Source organism: Oncorhynchus masou, chromosome 3, assembly GCF_036934945.1.
Source record: "Oncorhynchus masou masou isolate Uvic2021 chromosome 3, UVic_Omas_1.1, whole genome shotgun sequence".
Lineage (NCBI taxonomy): Eukaryota > Metazoa > Chordata > Actinopteri > Salmoniformes > Salmonidae > Oncorhynchus > Oncorhynchus masou.
This window is the reverse complement of record NC_088214.1, coordinates 45612824-45635091: the sequence shown is the minus strand read 5'-3', so window position 1 is coordinate 45635091 and position 22268 is coordinate 45612824. Positions and strand designations below refer to the sequence as shown.

Genomic DNA, 22268 nt, shown 5'->3' with positions numbered 1-22268 from the left:
CTCCGCTGTACCCGCACCCCACCATACCCCTGTCTGCGCATTATGCCCTGAATATATTCTACCATGCCCAGAAACCTGCTCCTCTTATTCTCTGTCCCCAATGCTCTAGGCGACCAGTTTTGATAGCCTTTAGCCGCTCCCTCATACTACTCCTTCTCTGTTCCGCGGGTGATGTGGAGGTAAACCCAGGCCCTGCATGTCCCCAGGCACCCTCATTTGTTGACTTCTGTGATCGAAAAAGCCTTGGTTTCATGCATGTCAACATCAGAAGCCTCCTCCCTAAGTTTGTTTTACTCACTGCTTTAGCACACTCTGCTAACTCTGATGTCCTTGCCGTGCCTGAATCCTGGCTCAGGAAGGCCACCAAAAATTCAGAGATTTCCATACCCAACTATAACATCTTCCGTCAAGATAGAACTGCCAAAGGGGGAGGAGTTGCAGTCTACTGCAGAGATAGCCTGCAAAGTAATGTCATACTTTCCAGGTCCATACCCAAACAGTTCGAACTACTAATTTTGAAAATTACTCTCTCCAGAAATAAGTCTCTCACTGTTGCCGCCTGCTACCGACCCCCCTCAGCTCCCAGCTGTGCACTGGACACCATTTGTGAATTGATCGCCCCCCATCTAGCTTCAGAGTTTGTTCTGTTAGGTGACCTAAACTGGGATATGCTTAACACCTACAATCTAAGCTAGATGCCCTCAATCTCACACAAATCATCAAGGAACCCACCAGGTACAACCCTAACTCTTTAAACAAGGGCACCCTCATAGACGTCATCCTGACCAACTGGCCCTCCAAATCCACCTCCGCTGTCTTCAACCAGGATCTCAGCGATCACTGCCTCATTGCCTGTATCCACTACGGAGCCGCAGTCAAACGACCACCCCTCATCACTGTCAAACGCTCCCTAAAACACTTCTGTGAGCATGCATTTCTAATCGACCTGGCCTGGGTATCCTGGAAGGACATTGACCTCATCCCGTCAGTTGAGGATGCCTGGTCATTCTTTAAAAGTAACTTCCTCAACACTTTAGATAAGCATGCTCCGTTCAAAAAATGCAGAACTACGAACAGATACAGCCCTTGGTTCACTCCAGACCTGACTGCCCTCGACCAGCACAAAAACATCCTGTGGCGGACTGCAATAGCATCAAATAGTCCCCGCGATATGCAACTGTTCAGGGAAGTCAGGAACCAATTCACGCAGTCAGTCAGGAAAGCTAAGGCCAGATTCTTCAGGCAGAAGTTTGCATCCTGTAGCTCCAACTCCAAAAAGTTCTGGGACACTGTGAAGTCCATGGAGAACAAGAGCACCTCCTCCCAGCTGCCCACTGCACTGAGGCTAGGTAACACGGTCACCACCGATAAATCCATGATTATCGAAAACTTCAACAAGCATTTCTCAACGGCTGGCCATGCCTTCCGCCTGGCTACTCCAACCTCGGCCAACAGCTCCGCCCCCCCCGCAGCTACTCGCCCAAGCCTCTCCAGGTTCTCCTTTACCCAAATCCAGATAGCAGATGTTCTGAAAGAGCTGCAAAACCTGGACCCGTACAAATCAGCTAGGCTTGACAATCTGGACCCTCTATTTCTGAAACTATCCGCCGCCATTGTTGCAACCCCTATTACCAGCCTGTTCAACCTCTCTTTCATATCATCTGAGATCCCCAAGGATTGGAAAGCTGCCGCAGTCATCCCCCTCTTCAAAGGGGGAGACACCCTGGACCCAAACTGTTACAGACCTATATCCATCCTTCCCTGCCTATCTAAGGTCTTCGAAAGCCAAGTCAACAAACAGGTCACTGACTATCTCGAATCCAACCGTACATTCTCCGCTGTGCAATCTGGTTTCCGAGCCGGTCACGGGTGCACCTCAGCCACACTCAAGGTACTAAACGATATCATAACCGCCATTGATAAAAGACAGTACTGTGCAGCCGTCTTCATCGACCTTGCCAAGGCTTTCGACTCTGTCAATCACCATATTCTTATCGGCAGACTCAGTAGCCTCGGTTTTTCGGATGACTGCCTTGCCTGGTTCACCAATTACTTTGCAGACAGAGTTCAGTGTGTCAAATCGGAGGGCATGCTGTCCGGTCCTCTGGCAGTATGTGGGGGGTGCCAAAGGGTTCAAATCTCGGGCCGACTCTTTTCTCTGTATATATCAATGATGTTGCTCTTGCTGCGGGCGATTCCCTGATCCACCTCTACGCAGACGATACCATTCTATATACTTCCGGCCCGTCGTTGGACACTGTGCTATCTAACCTCCAAACGAGCTTCAATGCCATACAACACTCCTTCCGTGGCCTCCAACTGCTCTTAAACGCTAGTAAAACCAAATGCATGCTTTTCAACCGATCGCTGCCTGCACCCGCATGCCCAACTAGCATCACCACCCTGGATGGTTCCGACCTTGAATATGTGGACATCTATAAGTACCTAGGTGTCTGGCTAGACTGTAAACTCTCCTTCCAGACTCATATCAAACATCTCCAATCGAAAATCAAATCAAGAGTCGGCTTTCTATTCCGCAACAAAGCCTCCTTCACTCACGCCGTAAAACTGACTATCCTACCGATCCTCGACTTCGGCGATGTCATCTACAAAATTGCTTCCAACACTCTACTCAGCAAACTGGATGCAGTTTATCACAGTGCCATCCGTTTTGTCACTAAAGCACCTTATACCACCCACCACTGCGACTTGTATGCTCTAGTCGGCTGGCCCTCGCTACATATTCGTCGCCAGACCCACTGGCTCCAGGTCATCTACAAGTCCATGCTAGGTAAAGCTCCGCCTTATCTCAGTTCACTGGTCACGATGGCAACACCCATCCGTAGCACGCGCTCCAGCAGGTGTATCTCACTGATCATCCCTAAAGCCAACACCTCATTTGGCCACCTTTCGTTCCAGTACTCTGCTGCCTGTGACTGTAACGAATTGCAAAAATCGCTGAAGTTGGAGACTTTTATCTCCCTCACCAACTTCAAACATCTTCTATCTGAGCAGCTAACCGATCGCTGCAGCTGTACATAGTCTATTGGTAAATAGCCCACCCATTTTCACCTACCTCATCCCCATACTGTTTTTATTTATTTATTTTTCTGCTCTTTTGCACACCAATATCTCTACCTGTACATGACCATCTGATCATTTATCACTCCAGTGTTAATCTGAAAAATTGTAATTATTCGCCTACCTCCTCATGCCTTTTGCACACAATGTATATAGACTCCCCTTTTTTTTCTACTGTGTTATTGACTTGTTAATTGTTTACTCCATGTGTAACTCTGTGTTGTCTGTTCACACTGCTATGCTTTATCTTGGCCAGGTCGCAGTTGCAAATGAGAACTTTTTCTCAACTAGCCTACCTGGTTAAATAAAGGTGAACAAAAATATATATATATATATATTGATTACCGATGCACGGTTCTGACTGTCTGCGTGGTGGCGGACATGCCTAGCTGTGCCCATCTCTCTCAATTCAATTCAAGGGGCTTTATTGGAATGGGAAGCATATTTTAATATTGCCAAAGCAAGTGAAGTAGATAATATACAAAAGTGAAAGCCTGCTCTTTCTTTGCTGTGAAAGATGTGAGAGTTTGTATGTGAGAGTTTGTGTTCTCGAAGTAGACTACAGAAAAAAGTGTCCCACTGTCACGTGTGCTCCCTCTCTGGCCTCTAGGTCACCAGGCTGCTCGTTAGGGTGCACACCTGTCACCATCGTTACGCTCACCTGCGTGTCGTCAGACTCAACTGGATTCCATCCCTTCCCTGATTACCTTCCCTATATATATCACTCCCTTTGGGTCCTTCCCCAGGAGTCATTGTTTCTGTGTCATGTCTGTGTGTTGTTCATGGTTTCTTGTTTTGCATTATGTCACGTTTATTCATCAAAAAACAATATTTGATGACGACATTTCTCTGTAAACCACCATTACAGTAGGCTAAGTTATGAGGGGGACAACGATCAAATTATTAGGGTGAGGCACAAGAGCTACTAACAGCTTACTACACAACATACACGTATTACTTTCTTAGCTACAGTATACATATCTCCCTGGCATATTACATAATTTATGCAGCAGAATACAATACATTTTTGGACTCAACTTGTTGTGCTGAGCCTCCTTGTACAGGAAGGTGGCACGACAGTCCTTCTTGTGGTGAAATTTTGTCATTAATGTCTTGCATTGTCTGGATTTATGGTGCCTTCAAGGCAACTGGGAACTCTGTCACGACTTCCGCCGAAGTCGGTTCCTTTCCTTGTTCGGGCGACGCTCGGTGGCCATGTCTTTGTGTGATATTTTGTTGTTCAGGTCGGTACGTGTCCGGCTGTTTTTTCCGGGTGCTGTTTTCACCCGTGCTTTGTGGCAACCGTTATTGTTCGCACATTGGTATTGATACTTTGTGCTATTTCTTAAGTAAATTGCGTTGGATACTCATCTGCTCTCCTGCGCCTGACTTCATGCACCAGCTACACCCACCGCCTGACACTTTGACAAAAACAAGCTCAAATCATGACGTCAGTGATCTTCAGATCGGAGCTCTAGAAATAGGGCAGAGTTACCGACTTGGAATTCCGAGTCAGATGACCATTCAAAACGTATTTTCCCAATTGTCTCGAACTCACTGAAATCTGAGATTTCCCTGTTCAGACTTTCCAGTTGTTTTGAACATGGCAGAAGTCATGCTGGATTGACAGCATGGCCAATGTATTCAACCTTTTCTGGCCCATGGTGTTGCATGTTAATGTTTATCCTTTTAAGCTTGAAAAAGAGACGATTTAACTTAGACTTGAAGTTCAAACCCTATCCACTGAATAGCAGGCTAGTGATTGCTTTGCAAAGTTTGCAGTTGGCCCCTGATTCCTTCGAAACCACTCGTTGTTGATTTTGCAATTTCCACATTGTGTAAAGTTTTTGTCCAATGGGAAATAAGCACCAGTATGTTTTATCTTCCTATGACAAGGATTGAAAAGGATTTTCCAGTACAGTGTCTTGCGAAACTATTCACCCCCCCTGGCATTTTTCCTATTTTGTTGCCTTATATCCTGGAGTTAAAATAGATTTGGGGGGGGTTTGTATCATTTGATTTACACAACATGCCTACCACTTTGAAGATGCTAAATATTTCTTACTGTGAAACAAACACCCCCCAAAGTCAATACTTTGTAGAGCAAACTTTTACAACAATTACAGCTGCAAGTCTCTTGGGGTATGTCTTGGCATATCTAGCTACTGCAATTTTTGCCCATTCTTCAAGGCAAAACTGCTCCAGCATTAAAGTTGGATGGGTTCCACTGGTGTACAGCAATCTTTAAGTCATACCACAGATTCTCAATTGGATTGAGGTCAGGGCTTTGACTAGTCCATTTCAAGACATTTAAATGTTTCCCCTTAAACCACTCAGTGTTGCTTTAGCAGTAAGCTTAGGGTCATTGTCCTGCTGGAAGGCGAACCTCCATCCCAGTCTTGAATCTCTGGAAGAGTGAAACACGTTTCCCTCAAGAATTTCCCTGTATTTAGCACCATCCATGTTTATCGTTGTCTCTGATTGGGAACCATATTTAGGCAGTCATATTCTTTGAGTATCTCGTGGGTGATTGTTCCTGTCTCTGTGTTTATTGTCACCAGATAGGCTGTATAGGTTTTCACACATTTATTGTTTTGTTTAGTTATTTCATGTCGAGTTCCTTTTAATTAAAGAACATGAATAACCACCATGCTGCATTTTGGTCCGCTTCTCTTCCACCAGACGAAAGCCGTTACAGAATCACCCACCACAACTGGACCAAGTGGCGTGGTAACAGGCAACAGCAACAGCAGGAGCAACAAAGCGAGGAATGGACATGGTAGGACGAATTGGACGGAGAAGGACCCTGGGCTCAGCCTGGAGAATATCGCCGCCCCAAGGAAGAACTGGAGGCAGCGAAAGCTGAGAGGCGCTGGTATGAGGAGGCAGCATGGCGACGCGGATGGAAGCCTGAGAGTCAGCCCCAAAAATTTCTTGGGGGGGCGGGCTCACAGGGAGTATGGCGACGCTAGGTATGCTAGTATGGCGACGCCAACTTCCTGTGGTTACCGGGGGGCTAGAGAGACCGGGCAGGCACCGTGTTATGTTGTGGTGCGCACGGTGTCTCCAGTGCGGGTGCATAGCCCGGTGCGGTATATTCCAGCTCCGCGTATCGGCCGGGCTAGATTGAGCGTCGAGCCAAATGCCATGAAGCCGGCTCTACGCATCTGGTCCCCAGTGCGTCTCCTTGGGCCGGCTTACATGGCACCAGCCTTGCGCACGGTGTCCCCGGTTCGCCTGCATAGCCCAGTGCGGGCTATTCCACCTCGCCGCACTGGCAGAGCGACCGGGAGTATTCAACCAGGTAAGGTTGGGCAGGCTCGGTGCTCAAGAGCTCTCAAGAGCTTCCTGTGCGTGTCCTCGGCCCATTACCACCAGTGCCAGCACCATGCATCACGCCTACAGTGCGCCTCGCCTCTCCAACGTTGCCCGAGCCTTCCTCCTCTCCTGCGCTGCCGGAGTCTCCCGCCTGTTCAGCGCAGCCAGAGCCTTCCTCCTCTCCTGCGCTGCCGGAGTCTCCCGCCTGTTCAGCGCAGCCAGAGCTGCCAGCCTGCATGGAGCAGCCAGAGCTGCTAGTCTGCATGGAGCAGCCAGAGCTGCCAGTCTGCATGGAGCAGCCAGAGCTGCCAGTCTGCATGGAGCTGCCAGAGCTGCCAGTCTGCAAGGAGTTGCCAGAGCTGCCAGTCTGCATGGAGCAGCCAGAGCTACCAGTCTGCAAGAAGCCGCCAGAGCTGCCAGTCTGCAAGAAGCCGCCAGAGCCGCCAGTCAGCATGGAGCAGCCAGAGCCGCCAGTCAGCATGGAGCAGCCAGAGCCGCCAGTCAGCATGGAGCAGCCAGAGCCGCCAGTCAGCATGGAGCAGCCAGAGCCGCCAGTCAGCATGGAGCAGCCAGAGCCGCCAGTCAGCATGGAGCAGCCAGAGCCGCCAGTCAGCATGGAGCAGCCAGAGCTGCCAGTCAGCATGGAGCAGCCAGAGCCGTCAGTCTGCCAGGATTCGCCAGTCAGCCAGACTCTTCCAGATCCGCCAGTCAGCCAGACTCTTCCAGATCCGCCAGTCAGCCAGACTTTTCCAGATCCGCCAGTCAGCCAGGATCTGCCAGAACCGCCAGCCAGCCAGGATCTGCCGGATCCAACTACCTGCCTGAGCTTCTTCTCAGTTCTGGGCTTCCTCTCAGTGCTGAGCTTCCCCTCAGTCCCGAGCTTCCCCTCAGTCCCGAGCTACCCCTCAGTCCCGAGCAACCCCTCAGTCCCGAGCTACCCCTCAGTCCCGAGCTGCCCCTCAGTCCAGTGGGGTTCTGGGTGAGGACTACTAGGCCATGGTCGGCGGCGAGGGTGGACTATCCAAGGACGCGAGGAGGAGGGACTAAGACATTGATCGAGTGGGGTCCACGTCCTGCGCCGGAGCCACCACCATGGACAGACGCCCACCCGGACCCTCCCCTATGGTTTTGGTGTGCGTCCGGGAGTCAGCACCTTAGGGGGGGGGGGGGTTCTGTCACGCCCTGGTCGAAGTATATTGTGTTTGTCTTTATTGATTTGGTCAGGCCAGGGTGTGACATGGGTTTATTGTGGTGTGTTTTGTCTTGGGGTTTTGTTAGGTATTGGGTGTGTGGGTTAGTGGGGGTATCTAGCATAGTCTATGGCTGTCTGGAGTGGTTCTCAATCAGAGGCAGGTGTTTATCGTTGTCTCTGATTGGGAACCATATTTAGGCAGCCATATTCTTGGAGTATTTCGTGGGTGATTGTTCCTGTCTCTGTGTTTATGTTCACCAGATAGGCTGTATAGGTTTTCACGTTCGTTTATTGTTTTGTTTAGTTATCTCATGTCGAGTCATTTATTAAAGAACATGAATAACCACCACGCTGCATTTTGGTCCGCTTCTCTTCCACCAGACGAAAGCCGTTACACCCAGTCCCTGCCTATGAAAAACATCCCCACAGCATGATCCTGCCAGCACCATGCTTCACTTTGGAGATGGTGTTCTCGGGGTGATGAGAGGTGTTGGGTTTGCGCCAGACAAAGATTTTCCTTAATGGCCAAAAAGCAAAATTTTAGTATTATCTGACCAGAGTACCTTCTTCCATATGTTTGGGGACCACATGCCTTTTGGTAATGGCTTTTCTTCTGGCCACTCTTTCATAAAGCCCAGCTCTGTGGACTGTACAGCTTAAAGTTGTCCTATGGACAGATACTCCAATCTCCGCTGTGGAGCTTTGCAGCTCCTTCAGGGTTATCTTTGCTCTCTTTGTTACCTCTGATTAATCCCCTACTTGCCTGGTCCGTGCATTTTGGTGGGCGGCCCTCTCTTGGCAGGTTTGTTGTGGTGCCATATTCTTTCATTTTTTTAATGAATTTATTGGTGCTCCGTGGTATGTTCAAAGTTTCAGATTTTTTTTATAACCCAACCCTGATCTGTACTTCTCCACAACTTTGTCCCTGACCTGTTTGGAGAGCTCCTTGGTCTTCATGATGCTGCTTGCTTAGTGGTGTTGCAGACTCTGGGGCCTTTCAGAACAGGTAATGAGATCATGTGACACTTAGATTGCACACAGGTGGACTTTAACTAATTATAAGACTTCTTAAGGTAATTTGTTGGGCCAGATCTTATTTAGGGGCTTCATAGCAAAGAGGGTGAATAAATATGAACGCAGCACTTTCCCGTTTTTTATTTTTGTTTTTTTAAACAAGTATTTTTTCATTTCACTTCACCAATTTGGACTATTTTGTGCATGTTCATGACATGAAATAAAAATAAAAATCAATTTAAATTACAGGTTGTAATGCATCAAATTGGAAAAACAAGGGGAAATGAAGGGGGGATGAATACTTTGCAAGGCACTGTAGATTGTCAACTTGATTCATGATGATGACTGCTTGTCTAGCTAAGATTCTGAAAGTATGATGTTGACAATTATTTTATCTGTGGCCAATGACCCTGAGCCTTCTTGGATAGGCACTTCTAATGTAAATTTATTTCGAGCTCTCCCCGTTGATTTTGGGGTGACATAGTGTCCCCATGAGTGACAGAACACTGGGCCAATCACGGCGCAACTAGAGAACATTACCAACCCCTACACTCTGTATTTTGCGTTGGCTACCCCACCACCACAAAGCACTGAGCTATGCTGAAACACCTGCATTTTGGAGCTGCCTTACTCAAGAAAGCAAAAAAAGAGACCATGTTTGTATATGACTTTAGTTAATCAATGATTATTAAAAAGAAATTGCAAACTGATATGCGACACAGATTAATGCCAAAATAAAATGCAAAACAGGCAACAAATGTATTTGATATTTTAGCTAAACAGGCGGGGCTCAAAACAGGTGGCCACTCGACCCTGTTGCCTTATTTCATGACTTAACATGGGATCTGACTGTCACCCCGGCACATTTTAGATGGCGTGAAACCTACTCGGTGAAACCGGAGGTGATGGTACTGGGGTGGGGGAGATTAGTGAAATGCACAGGCTGTTCCTAAAAGAATCTAGGAGGGAGCCAGAAAAGCCAAGTGAGTGTGGGTCCAACTGACAATCAAGCATTAGGGAGCTGAGGTAATCAGATATAACATCCAAATGGGGGGCAGTGTACATTTGAGAGGCAGCAGTCCAAAATGGGATGAGAAAAGACACCTCCTTGACCTCAGGAGACTTTCCAGAGACATTAAGGGTTGGTGTCTATTACAAAACAATAACTCAATGCAACGGTGGCCTTTTCAGTCCTTAGGTTGCAGTTTGTGCAGACGTGTAATACTTCTTCTGTAGTCTGAGAGGGCTAGCATTTCACTTAGAATACAGCAATATGTTCAGCCCTTAATGGAGATTCAAACTATTCTTACACTCTATGCATATGCATCCACTTTTCATTCAATTTCACTGTCTTTAAAAGGACTTCTTTGAAAACTAGATATATTATGTATTTTTCATCCAACTTATTAAAATATACTAGGAAATAAATGACAGAAAATCAAACAAAAACTGGGGCTTTATCTCATATAGGATATAGATAAAACAGAAGAAAATAAACTGTTTATGGCAATCATATCCCCCAAGGCTTTATCTCATATAGGATATAGATAAAACAAAGGCAATCATATCCCCCAAGGCTTTATCTCATATAGAATATAGATAAAACAAAGGCAATCATATCCCCCAAGGCTTTATCTCATATAGGATATAGATAAAACAAAGGCAATCATATCCCCCAAGGCTTTATCTCATATAGGATATAGATAAAACAAAGGCAATCATATCCCCAAGGCTTTATCTCATATAGGATATAGATAAAACAAAGGCAATCATATCCCCCAAGGCTTTATCTCATATAGGATATAGATAAAACAAAGGCAATCATATCCCCAAGGCTTTATCTCATATAGGATATAGATAAAACAAAGGCAATCATATCCCCCAAGGCTTTATCTCATATAGGATATAGATAAAACAATGGCAATCATATCCCCCAAGGCTTTTTCTCATATAGGATATAGATAAAACAAAGGCAATTATATCCCCCAAGGCTTTTTCTCATTAAGGATATAGATAAAACAAAGGCAATCATATCCCCCAAGGCTTTATCTCATATAGGATATAGATAAAACAATGGCAATCATATCCCCCAAGGCTTTATCTCATATAGGATATAGATAAAACAAAGGCAATCATATCCCCCAAGGCTTTATCTCATATAGGATATAGATAAAACAAAGGCAATCATATCCCCAAGGCTTTATCTCATATAGGATATAGATAAAACAAAGGCAATCATATCCCCCAAGGCTTTATCTCATATAGGATATAGATAAAACAATGGCAATCATATCCCCCAAGGCTTTTTCTCATATAGGATATAGATAAAACAAAGGCAATTATATCCCCCAAGGCTTTTTCTCATATAGGATATAGATAAAACAAAGGCAATCATATCCCCCAAGGCTTTATCTCATATAGGATATAGATAAAACAAAGGCAATTATATCCCCCAAGGCTTTATCTCATATAGGATATAGATAAAACAAAGGCAATCATATCCCCCAAGGCTTTATCTCATATAGGATATAGATAAAACAAAGGCAATCATATCCCCCAAGGCTTTATCTCATATAGGATATAGATAAAACAAAGGCAATCATATCCCCCAAGGCTTTATCTCATATAGGATATAGATAAAACAAAGGCAATCATATCCCCCAAGGCCAATGCCAGTCTCATTCTGCAAAATGCATAATTTTGTTTAATAGAACAATACAATGAATAAACTGACCAGGTGAAAGCTATGATCCCTTATCAGTGGCAACCGGTCATCCAGGACCCATATTTCCACAGCTATGTTAATGTATGCAGTGGATAAACAGTGCCTTCGGATAGTATTCAGACACTGACTTTTTCCACATTTTGTTATGTTACAGCCTTATTCTAAAATGGATAACATTTTCAGAAATCCTCAGCAATCTACACACAATACCCCATAATGACAAAGCCAAAACAGTTCTTTACATTTTACAATTTTATAAAATATGAAAACAGATATACCTTAATTAAATAAGTATACAGACCCTTAGCGATGAGACTTAAAAATTAGCTCATGTGCATCCTGTTTCCATTGATCATCCTTGAGATGTTAGTACAACTTGATTGAAGTCCACCTGTGGTAAATTCAATTGATTGGACATGATTTGGAAATGCACACACCTGTCTAAATTAGGTTCCACATGCATGCATGTCAGAGCAAAAATCAAGCGATGAGGTCGAAGGAATTGAGTGCCGAGACAGGATTGTGTCGTGGCACATATCTGGTAAAGGGTACCAAAGCCTTAATGCAGCATTGAAGATCCACAAGAACACAGTGGCCTCCATCATTCTTAAATGGAAGAGGTTACAAACTACCAAGACTCTTCCTAGAGCTGGCCGCCCGGCCAAACTGACCAAGAACCAAATGGTCACTCTGACAGAGCTCCAAAGTTCCTCTGTGGAGATGGGAGAACCTTCCAAAATGACAACCATCTCTGCAGCACTCCACAAATCAGACTTTTTTGATGCACTGTCCTCGCAATCCCCGGATGACCTGAAGAAGGTAGTGTGTGAGCCCGCCGAATCAATTGATCACGGACACCAAGCGGCACGGCACGTACCGGAGATCGGTAGGACACTGTGAAGACGCAGGTTCCAACCGCAACGCCCGCTCGATGTCCGCGGCCACCTCCCATACCACCGAGCCACCAGCCTAGAAGCTGGAAGGATGGGAGTAGGATCGATGGACCGGTCCTCGGTGTCATAGAGACGGGACAGCGGGTCGGCCTTAGTGTTGAGGGAACCTGGACTATAAGAGATCGTAAATCTAAATTGGGTAAAAAAACATGGCCCACCTAGCCTGACGAGGATTCAGTCTCCTCGCTGCCCGGATATACTCCAGATTGCGGTGGTCAGTCCAGATGAGGAAAGGGTGTTTAGCCCCCTGAAGTCAGTGTCTCCATACCTTGAGGGCTTTTACCACAGCTAGCAACTCCCGGTCCCCCACATCATTGTTCCGGACCCAGCGTCTTAGAAAAGAAAACGCAGGGGAGGAGCTTCGGTGGCGTGCCCGACGACGACCGCCGAGTGCCGCCAGAACAGGAAGAGGCACCATCTTCGGCGGGATTCGTGACAGCCACGTTCCAAGATTATGGGGATTGTGGCTCAGATGCACAAGGCATGTCTCTCTCCTTCCATTTTATAACTTCATTGTGTGCATTGTTTGCTGTGTCTATCAATTCCCCATTACATACATCACCAGTAGTAGCCTATTTACCGTTCATTTCCATAATTTCTAATCTGACATTTTTGTTTGGTTTCTGTTAATGCAACATATTATTATTATTACAGTCATTTACCAATCATTCTCATTGTCGGAGTGGACATGTGTTTTGCAGAACTCACAACTTATGCTACACTTGTGAGGAACAAGTTTTTGTTTATTTTATTACATTTACAAGTTTTATCAATTTATTCATAGTCTTTTGTTTGAAATGCTCCTGTCATTGTTGAGTAAGGACGTGCACCTGATTACGCATATAGAGGAGTACTAGTTTACCTGGCTTGTGCGCAATTTTAGGCCTAATAATGTGACTATTTTCAGAAAACTAGGCTTATGTCGCCATTTGAACGGAAACTTTTTTTAAATTATCAAAATGCGTTTTTGGGGCAGAAATGCTTTCTCAAACATGTGAACTTTCATGCGCCTTAATAACAAACTTGTATGCCATCTGTAAATGAGAATACAATTGTTAAATTACGAGCCTAGTTGATTTAACCACAGAAAAAGCCAGGAACCTTCCCACTAGCCATGATTGGCTGAGATAATGAGTGGGCTGGACATGCCAAGAGATGAGTTTGGATTGGTCTGCCATATAGCACGATTCTGTCTATTTGAGCTGGTCAGTATGTCTAGGTAATCCATTCTAACATGGCTTTCTTTTTATGTATCGCATAGTAAAACTGCATAAGCCTAATGTCAAGTTAAAGTGTACTGTTAGCTTGCTAATGTTATGGAGAAATGGAGATGGAGAAAACTATCTTCGGATTACATCTTCTAACTAAGGTCAATCATGGCATTCGACAGGAGACGCGTCCATCGATGATATATACGGGTTAGTCTAGCTAGCTACATTTTCAGATATTACACGTTTCTAATTTTGCCAAAGTGGTTTCATTTCAAGTTAATTAAAGTGTACTGTTAGCTAGCTAACATTAGCTGGCTGGCTCGCTAGCTAACATTACGTGTATGATATCATTATTCGTATCTCAGACCCATTTGCTTGACTAGTTATAGCCTAATGTTAGCTATCTAACATTGAACCTGGTTGGATTCATGCAGGGTAGTAACGTCATGAGTTGGGATTATGGTTCAATGTTTACCTAGTTAGCTAGCTACATGTGTTATCAAAAGACTCCCATCTGAGTGTGCTAGATCGCAGAATAACTGATGAATTTAAAAATACTCAACACCCGTTGAATATGGCCGGTGTCAGTAAACGTTGGCAAAAAAGCATAATAAAATTGTTGCCAGCAGCACATTTACAGTCACCAACGCTCTGGATAACATGAAAACAGCCTAACTAGCTCTGCTAGGATGAGTAAAATGGTCAGAGTGGAGTGTTCTCTCATGATGTGTCTGGAAGCAGCTAGCAAGCTAGCTAAATTTAGCTTGGGTGCTTGACTGCCATTGTGAGGTCAGAACGTCCAGTGTGCGCTTGATTGATCTGAGAGTAAAACCCTCTGAATTTTATGAACGGAAAATTCGACAGCACAGTCACCAGCACTCTGGATAATGTAACAGCCTAACCAGCTCTGCTAGGCGAGTAATGTTCAGTAAGCTGTTATCTCATCTGTGTCTGGAAGTAGCTAGCAAGTTAGCTTGCATGACTGCTTTTTAATTTTTTTATTATAATTATGAACAAAACAAATACAAAAACAAGTACATAAACCTAACAGACAGGGGTATTACATATTAAGATACATTTTCAATTTGTGAAAAAGTTTTATGGTACCTATTGCTTTTTATTTTTACACTTAATGATAATATCAAAATAATATTCTATCCTAAACAATGTGAAGAGGGGTTTGTTCCCTGCCCACTTCATTTTATGGATAAAGAATCTGCCATGCCAAATGAACAATGAACGTTAAATCAGGATCCATATCATTTGGATCAAAATAAAACATAATATCAGAGTCTTTCAAGCTAACATTAATAGTAGTTTATTTTAAAATAAAAATGTCTAACTTATTACAAAATCTTATGACATAAGAACAGTCCCAAAATAAACGTTCCTGGTCACAAGCACAAAATACACATTTGTTATCAATAGCTATTTTGAATCGGTGTATAATAAAGGTATTGACTGCTGATGTTAGGACAGAACGCTCGGATCAACCGTTAAAGAGATGGGTGGGGCTAAAGTTTAAGAGGGTGTGAACGATGCTGAATGGGTGTAGACAAAGGAGGGCTCTCCAGTAGTAGTACCAAAACATTCAAAGGCCATTTTCTCAAAAGTGAGTTTACAAGTTTATCAACTTTAAAAGAAATATTACTTGCCTATTGCTCCTGTATGATATACCATTTTGTAGCTCTGAGTCTCTACTTTTATCTAATTGTAAAAACACAATTTCAAATTTTCTTACATAAGACCGATTTGAGCAGGTCAGTCACAAATGTGCCAATCTGGGAATGTCTGATTGTCTTAACTCACCACCACTAATGAGCTGTGGAGCTTCTCAAAGTATTATTTTATTTCACCTCAAACAGCAAGTAAACAAAGTCTGTTTTTAGAATCAATTGAGAATGACAATAGGCCCTCAAAATGTTGGCTATTAATTACATAGTTGGAAATAAAAGTTACTTTTAGATTTGTGTAATTTTCATTTAGATTAGATAGAATATTATTAACCACAGACAATGATTTTGAGATACAAAGTTTATTATAAATTAAATTGTTCCACAAAAATGTGCATATGAAAATCATAACTGGCACTCAGATCGGTAGAAAAGGTCAGATAAATTGGCACTCTAAATGGAAAAGGTTGCCGGCCACTGGCTGGTGTAGCCTATTACCGGCAACTTCAGGAGCATAACGGCAGAATCTGTGAAGGACAGCAGCAGCGGGAGGAAGGTCAAGAACAGGATTTTTTTTTCTGGTTAGGCTATCTTGATCTCTGGCTCCCTTTGAGTCATTTGTGTGTCTTCATTATTGAATAAAATAGCGTGCTTAAAGCATTAGTTCCTTTTATTAAAGCACATAGGGTGTGTCTATATATGAAAAAATGTTGACCAATCGATTGGTCGAAAAGAAAAGACTGCTCTCGGTGAAGCAAGATTTTTTGTATTTGGTCGGGGACAGCCCTAATAGAAATGCAGGAAATTAGTTGTAGAGGCCCACTTCTAAAACCAAAGTTGCACCCCTGGCAGTAGGAAATCTAGATCTGGAGGCAGTGCTTCGGAAGGAAGGCTGTAGTGCTGCACTTAGCCAATGTCTGTATTTATGTAGCGTATGTCTGCTTGTGTAATTTGTCCCTGATTTACTGCACTAAACCAATCTCCTTACAACTTGGGAAATTGGGGATATCACTTTTCACCAGCTGAGGGAGCAATTGCACAATAGTTAATTTCTCTCAGTGCACTGTTACTAGGCGTGGGCACACCGCATAATTGTCAAGGTTATCATATTATTCAGCAAAATTCCTCGTAAGCCACTGATGCTGACAGGAATGTGCATTATGTTGTCTTTTACTTAAAAAAACGACAATGTAGTACAATTACAACAAGTTTTTAAAATATACAGCAACTGAATTAGCCCTACAAACATTATATTACATTAAGTTTGATTCATTCTCGTCTATGAATGTGAACCATCCCATTTATTCTATGAATACAGGCTATAGTATATGCAGATAAAAGATCATGTTTCAAGAATGCATATTGCAGTCTTCAAATTTCACAGTGGCTTGCACCCATAGCAAAGGCATAACGTTTTGACATTCAACGCAATCGTTCATCATTGACATTTCATCATTGGTTCTCTACATGTAGGCTACTAGCTAGGGTGAAGGATGCCATGAGTGAAGTTTTGTGACAAATAAACAGTGCACCATGATGCCCTTATTTGAGCCCGCTGACACATATTAACGTGGTTTCTTGTATCTACACAAGGTTATTTATTCAGTTCATTCATTCAAACAAAATACTATGGTGTAGCCCATTTTGTTAAAACTCCCTTTCAAATGCATGGCGTGTACAAAAAGGCTTAGACTCAACATGAATATCAAAATAAACACCGACCCCATTCAACTTAAATGGAATTTGGAGGTCCACACTTGGCTGAAAGATGTCTGCGTAAAACTGTGAGCAAATTTTCCCGGAACAGCCCCTGCATCATTTACTACCATTCTTCTGTCTGGTCTGTGCAGCTACGCTTTACTACGGACACGCCCCTCCACAAACTCACACTATGTATGATTCCGCCCTGGAAAATAGTTCCCCAAATAGCAGCACCATTGGGCTAAAAGTCTCCACCCTTATATTAAATCAAACACATACCTCAATTGTATCAAGTTGAGGGATAATTTCTATTGTGCAAAATAATCCCCATATTTAGTGTTTATGTTACTACGCAATGTGCATTTGGCGGGAAAGAGCAGTGTGGTTTGGCGGAGTGAGAAACCAAATCCGTAGTATTAAAAGCCGCGGGAGCAGCTGTTGTTAATCTTGCAGTCAGCAGGGTGGTGATAGACACACGCAGCACTGGGCTCAAAGGACTTTACGACAACGGTGTTGACTTCGGCTCTTTTATTTCGCCTGCTTTCTCAACGGACAAGTATTTTGTTTGTGCTGTCACTGCTACGGTAAAAATAGGCCTTATTCCTTTTAATGTTTTGTTTTTGACAGCTTGTACAAACTGGTAAATAAATTGGAAATTTGACGACGTTTTAGTCAAATGCTAGACTTTTCTAGCGAACTATCTCTCGGCTAATATGGCTTTCACTGTAAATTGTAATGTGTCGAGCTGGATTGTAAAACTGCGAAATAGACTCATGAAAGGCCGTTTAAAAAAAAAATATTGACAGCTGCTCCTTTGGGATGCATTGGATTAGTTTCTTAGTTAAACAACGTTAGTTCTTGCTGAACTCTTGAAATGGGTTAATCCAAGTTTACATTCAAATATATGGATTTTGCAATACAATAATTGTTGAATGATTTCCCAACATCCGAGGCTGGAGACGGGCATTTAAATGAAGTGATTAGCTAAGGTTCTGACGCAGATCTAACACGACTCCTTTCTTTTCTCCCACTTTATTACAGGCAGTCACAATGCCGCTTAATTCAAACATGGCCAGTAAAAACTATGACTACGACTATGACTCGGTCCAGCCCTACTTCTACTTCGACATTGAGGAGGATAATTTCTATCACCGACAACACAGCCAACTCCAACCCCCAGCTCCAAGCGAGGATATATGGAAGAAATTCGAGCTGCTGCCGACACCACCGCTTTCTCCAAGCCGGCGACCCTCTCTATCAAGCCTCTTCCCTTCGACTGCAGACCAGCTGGAGATGGTCACGGAATTTCTCGGGGATGACGTGGTGAACCATAGTTTCATTTGTGACGCGGACTATTCCCAGTCTTTTCTCAAATCTATCATTATACGGGACTGTATGTGGAGCAGTTTTTCGGCTGCTGCTAAACTGGAGAAAGTAGTGTCCGAGAGACTAGCAACGCTGCAAGCGAGGAGGGACTCTAGCGTGGCCGGGGAAGCTAGCACAGTAACCAGCACGAATCCAAACTCGAATTACCTGCAAGACCTGAACTCCGCATCGGAATGCATTGACCCTTCTGTGGTGTTGTTCCCTTATCCGGTTGCGGAGAACCCTAAACACACAAAAACGACTACAGCGTGTGCCATGGAATTGCCTTTGGATACCCCACCGAACAGTGGTAGCAGCAGCGATAGCGATTCAGGTGTGTATTATCGCCACATGTTAATGCTGTAATTAAATTATTCATAGCTGGACTGCATCTTTTGCAGAAATATATTTACTCATGTTATGATAGCATGCATACATCAGAATTGCGTTTTGTGATTTGTATTAATACACTACTATGCGAGTACTGCTTTTAAGTGGGGCATGGGGTTTGCCATGTCGCTGGTTTTTGCTTAAGGAGCTGTCTCCCTCAATTTCCAAGGGTGGGGAGTTGGCCGTTGCACCCACCTTGTGCAGCAATGCTCAGCAGAATGGTGGAGTTCGTTTTGTGTTACATGGTGGGTGGAGATTTCAGTTAAAGACCAATGGGATGGTCTATAATTAGCAAACTCCGCCCACCCGGGAAACTGGGCCATGAAAACGAACTCTACCATTGAGGGGCAGGGAGCCAAAGTCATCAAATGGATGTGGTGATAATAAATGCTTGCTTTTTTCCACAGAAGAGGAAGAGGAGGAGGAAGAAGAGATTGACGTGGTGACAGTGGAAAAGAGAAAGTCTGTAAGGAGGTCAGACTTGCACATGTCTAGTAGCACACACCTCTGCCCCCTTGTCCTGAAACGGTGTCACGTCAACATCCACCAACACAACTACGCCGCTCACCCGTCGACAAGGAGCGAGCAGCCCATCAAGAGGATTAAGTTTGAGAGCAGTGGGAGAGTACTCAAGCAAATCAGCAACAACCGCAAGTGCTCGAGTCCCAGAACGTCAGACTCTGAGGATAATGACAAACGCAGGACTCACAATGTGCTGGAGAGGCAAAGGCGAAACGAGCTCAAGTTGAGCTTTTTCGCATTACGGGACGAGATACCGGACGTAGCGAACAATGAGAAGGCAGCCAAAGTGGTCATACTCAAAAAGGCGACAGAGTGCATTTTCAGTATGCAAACGGACGAGCAGAAACTGTTATTGTTGAAAGAGCAGTTGAGGAAAAAGAGTGAACAGTTGAAAAGCAGACTAGAGCTGCTGAGGAACTCTCAGCAAGTTTAATTTATGAAAGGATGCCATGTTTTCATGCCTAAAGTAACTTCTTGTGTAGAGTGGTGGTGCATGCAAATGCAAAAATGACTTATCACCGGTATCGGCCAGACACCTGGGCTGGAATCAGAATGGTTTTCTTTCACTGCCTCACTTGAACTTTTATAGGGGTTATCAATTTCTTATTTAAGTATTTTATTTTTATTGATGAAAGGTTCTGCACAGTTGTCTACCTTAACTTAATGCTTTTGTATGTTTTGTACATAGTTCTCAAATGTATTGATCTCACAAATACATTTTTATAAATCATGTATGATTGGAGTCACGTGTCCTACCTTGAAATTAGAACTTAATTTGCATTAGTCATGAGCATGGCTAGCCTGTTTTACTCTGACCACACAGTCCTAGCAGCCTCATGCTAGCTGGCCTTTCACCAATTCTTTAAATTTAATGTCAAAGCTCAATTTCACTGTACATGTTTACTGCACACAGCCATGTGCTTAAGGCCGTCCCACACTGTATGTCAGTGTCTAATGTTCATTACATATCACACTGACACACCCGGTTTTCTGATCGAACATCGGTTTACGAGTGTCTGTTGGTTTGAGAAACCTGCATGGTGTCATTTCTGGTTGTGTTCCTATTGGTCAGTCACAGGGATCATCTTGTAACACCAGCCACTACAGTGAAGGCTCAACATTTGTCAGAACATTGTCGGCGCCTATGACCACACGTAGTGATAATTAATCAACAAACCAAGACCCTTGCTGTGTCTGAATTAGCGTACTGCATACTATGTACTCATTGTCGCATACTTTTTAGCATGTACCATTTGGTTAAGTGTGCCAAATTCAACAGCCCTGCATCACATTTACCAGCCTGACAATAGCTAATTTCTAATTTGATTAATTTAAACTCAATAGATACGCAGTTATAGGCCTACTCAGTATCACATTCCACCTATACTGTAGTGCATATAACCCATCTATCCTATTTTAAAAGGACAGAATACATTAATTGAATTCAACATATTTAGAGAAACCAAAGTGCTGTGTACTTTGGTTTCTAGTACTGCCTAGTACACATCAACTGTTTAACTCAAGGGTATTGCACAGAAAAACGTGTAGAGTTGGGTGCATAGCAAATTCACATCTGCTGAATCGAAACAACTAAAGCACCGATCAGAATGACAGCTAAGGCTTGCTCCATAAATTATTGCCTTGCCTACAAATCTAAACCAATCCATATGTTCAAATCAAAAGGTCGGATTAACTTGACATCAATAACACAGCCACATTCAGCTCCCCTGCGCTGATGAAGGCCACGAGAACAAAACAAATACACTTCAATGACCCAGAGGTCCACTTTGGGTAAATATGTAGCCAACGATGCAATACGAGTGGTCATTTTAAGGAGAACAAACTACATTAGCCTACATTTGAACACCACCGCAGAAGCTTTGCTGTTCAGCATCTTCCCAAATAAGTAGCCTGGTTTTGTTTGGCTACTTGAACTCGTCCCTCAGCCTACCTCTTCCAATGCATTGTGGAAAAGTGTGCATCGAATTCTACAAGATGAAGAGCTGAAATGGGTGTAACATCCTGCCATTTAAACCATAGTAGCTTTTTTTTTTAAATCACATACTATAAAACATTTTGGCATGCTGAAAATGCAACACGCGTGATTGCATTATTTGCTGCTACTGGTTGGTATCGGTAGCACATCCCCATATCTAATGATCAGCTGTTGTCAAAGCCTAAATGAGTATGGCATCCGGGCATTTAAAGTATACTTGATTTTCAAAATGTTGCATACTATTAAACTTTTTTAGCATTCTCAAATGGCCTACTATTTAGGACGAAAGTATGGGTATTCACACGGCTCCTGTCACACTGAACAAGCCAAGATATCAGACAATCAGTTATGACCTAAGAATTTGGCTACACTGGTATAAGACGGCTAAAATTGTAGACAGTGCAGGCTTTTATGGGCAAATGCATGAACACAAGCTGCCCTGCCCCTCTGTAGTCCATGTGGGGAAAATAAGGCAGTGTATCGCAAGGGGGGAGGGGAACCAAGTTCACTCAAGTCATTTTAGTTAATCACTCAGTGTCTTTCAGTTTAGAGTCTTGAATGACATGTACGCTACAAATTATTTTGTAAAGCAAACTAAACTGAACAAAAATATTAACGCAACATGTAAAGTACACCATGTTTCATGAGCTGAAATAAAAGATCCCAGAAATGTTCCATATGTACAAAAATCTTATTTCTCTATTTTGTGCATCTTTGTCTACATCCCTGTTAGCCCATTTGTGGCCCAACCATGGCTGCCACCCTGCCCAGTCATGTGAAATCCATAGATTAGGGCCTAATGAATTTATTTCAATTCACTGACTTCTTTATATCAACTGTAACTCAGCAAAATCTTTAGAATTGTTGCATGTTGCGTTTATATTTTTGTTCAATATACATTCATTTGAACTTGCCAGTTTGAATGGGAAATCTTATCTGGCAGTAGTTTGCCACCCCTCCTCTTCCCCTTCCCTCATTCCCCAGTCCCAATGTCTCTGCTATTCCTCCCCAGCTGGCAATGTTTTGGAGATGACTTATCCTTACGTCAGGTGCTTCCCCTTCCCTCATTCCCCAGTCCCAATGTCTCTGCTATTCCTCCCCAGCTGGCAATGTTTTGGAGATGACTT

General features: G+C 43.6%; 1 protein-coding gene across 1 annotated transcript; it reads left to right on the top strand.

The window, feature by feature from the left end:
- Positions 1–17294: 17294 nt before the first annotated feature.
- Positions 17295–19877, top strand: mycb (MYC proto-oncogene, bHLH transcription factor b). The gene is made up of 3 exons (XM_064942574.1): positions 17295–17452; positions 17910–18567; positions 19031–19877. The coding sequence occupies exons 2-3, from the start codon at positions 17919–17921 to the stop codon at positions 19576–19578; spliced, it is 1197 nt and encodes a 398-aa protein (XP_064798646.1). The 5' UTR covers positions 17295–17452; positions 17910–17918; the 3' UTR covers positions 19579–19877.
- Positions 19878–22268: the final 2391 nt, after the last annotated feature.

What these genes read in the sequence shown, in the direction of transcription:
- mycb (XM_064942574.1), top strand. Translation starts at nt 17,919, where the DNA reads ATGCCGCTTAATTCAAACATGGCCAGTAAAAACTATGACTACGACTAT. An exon ending in CAGCAGCGATAGCGATTCAG is followed by an intron (nt 18,568 to 19,030) that starts GTGTGTATTATC and finishes TTTTTTCCACAG; the next exon opens with AAGAGGAAGAGGAGGAGGAA.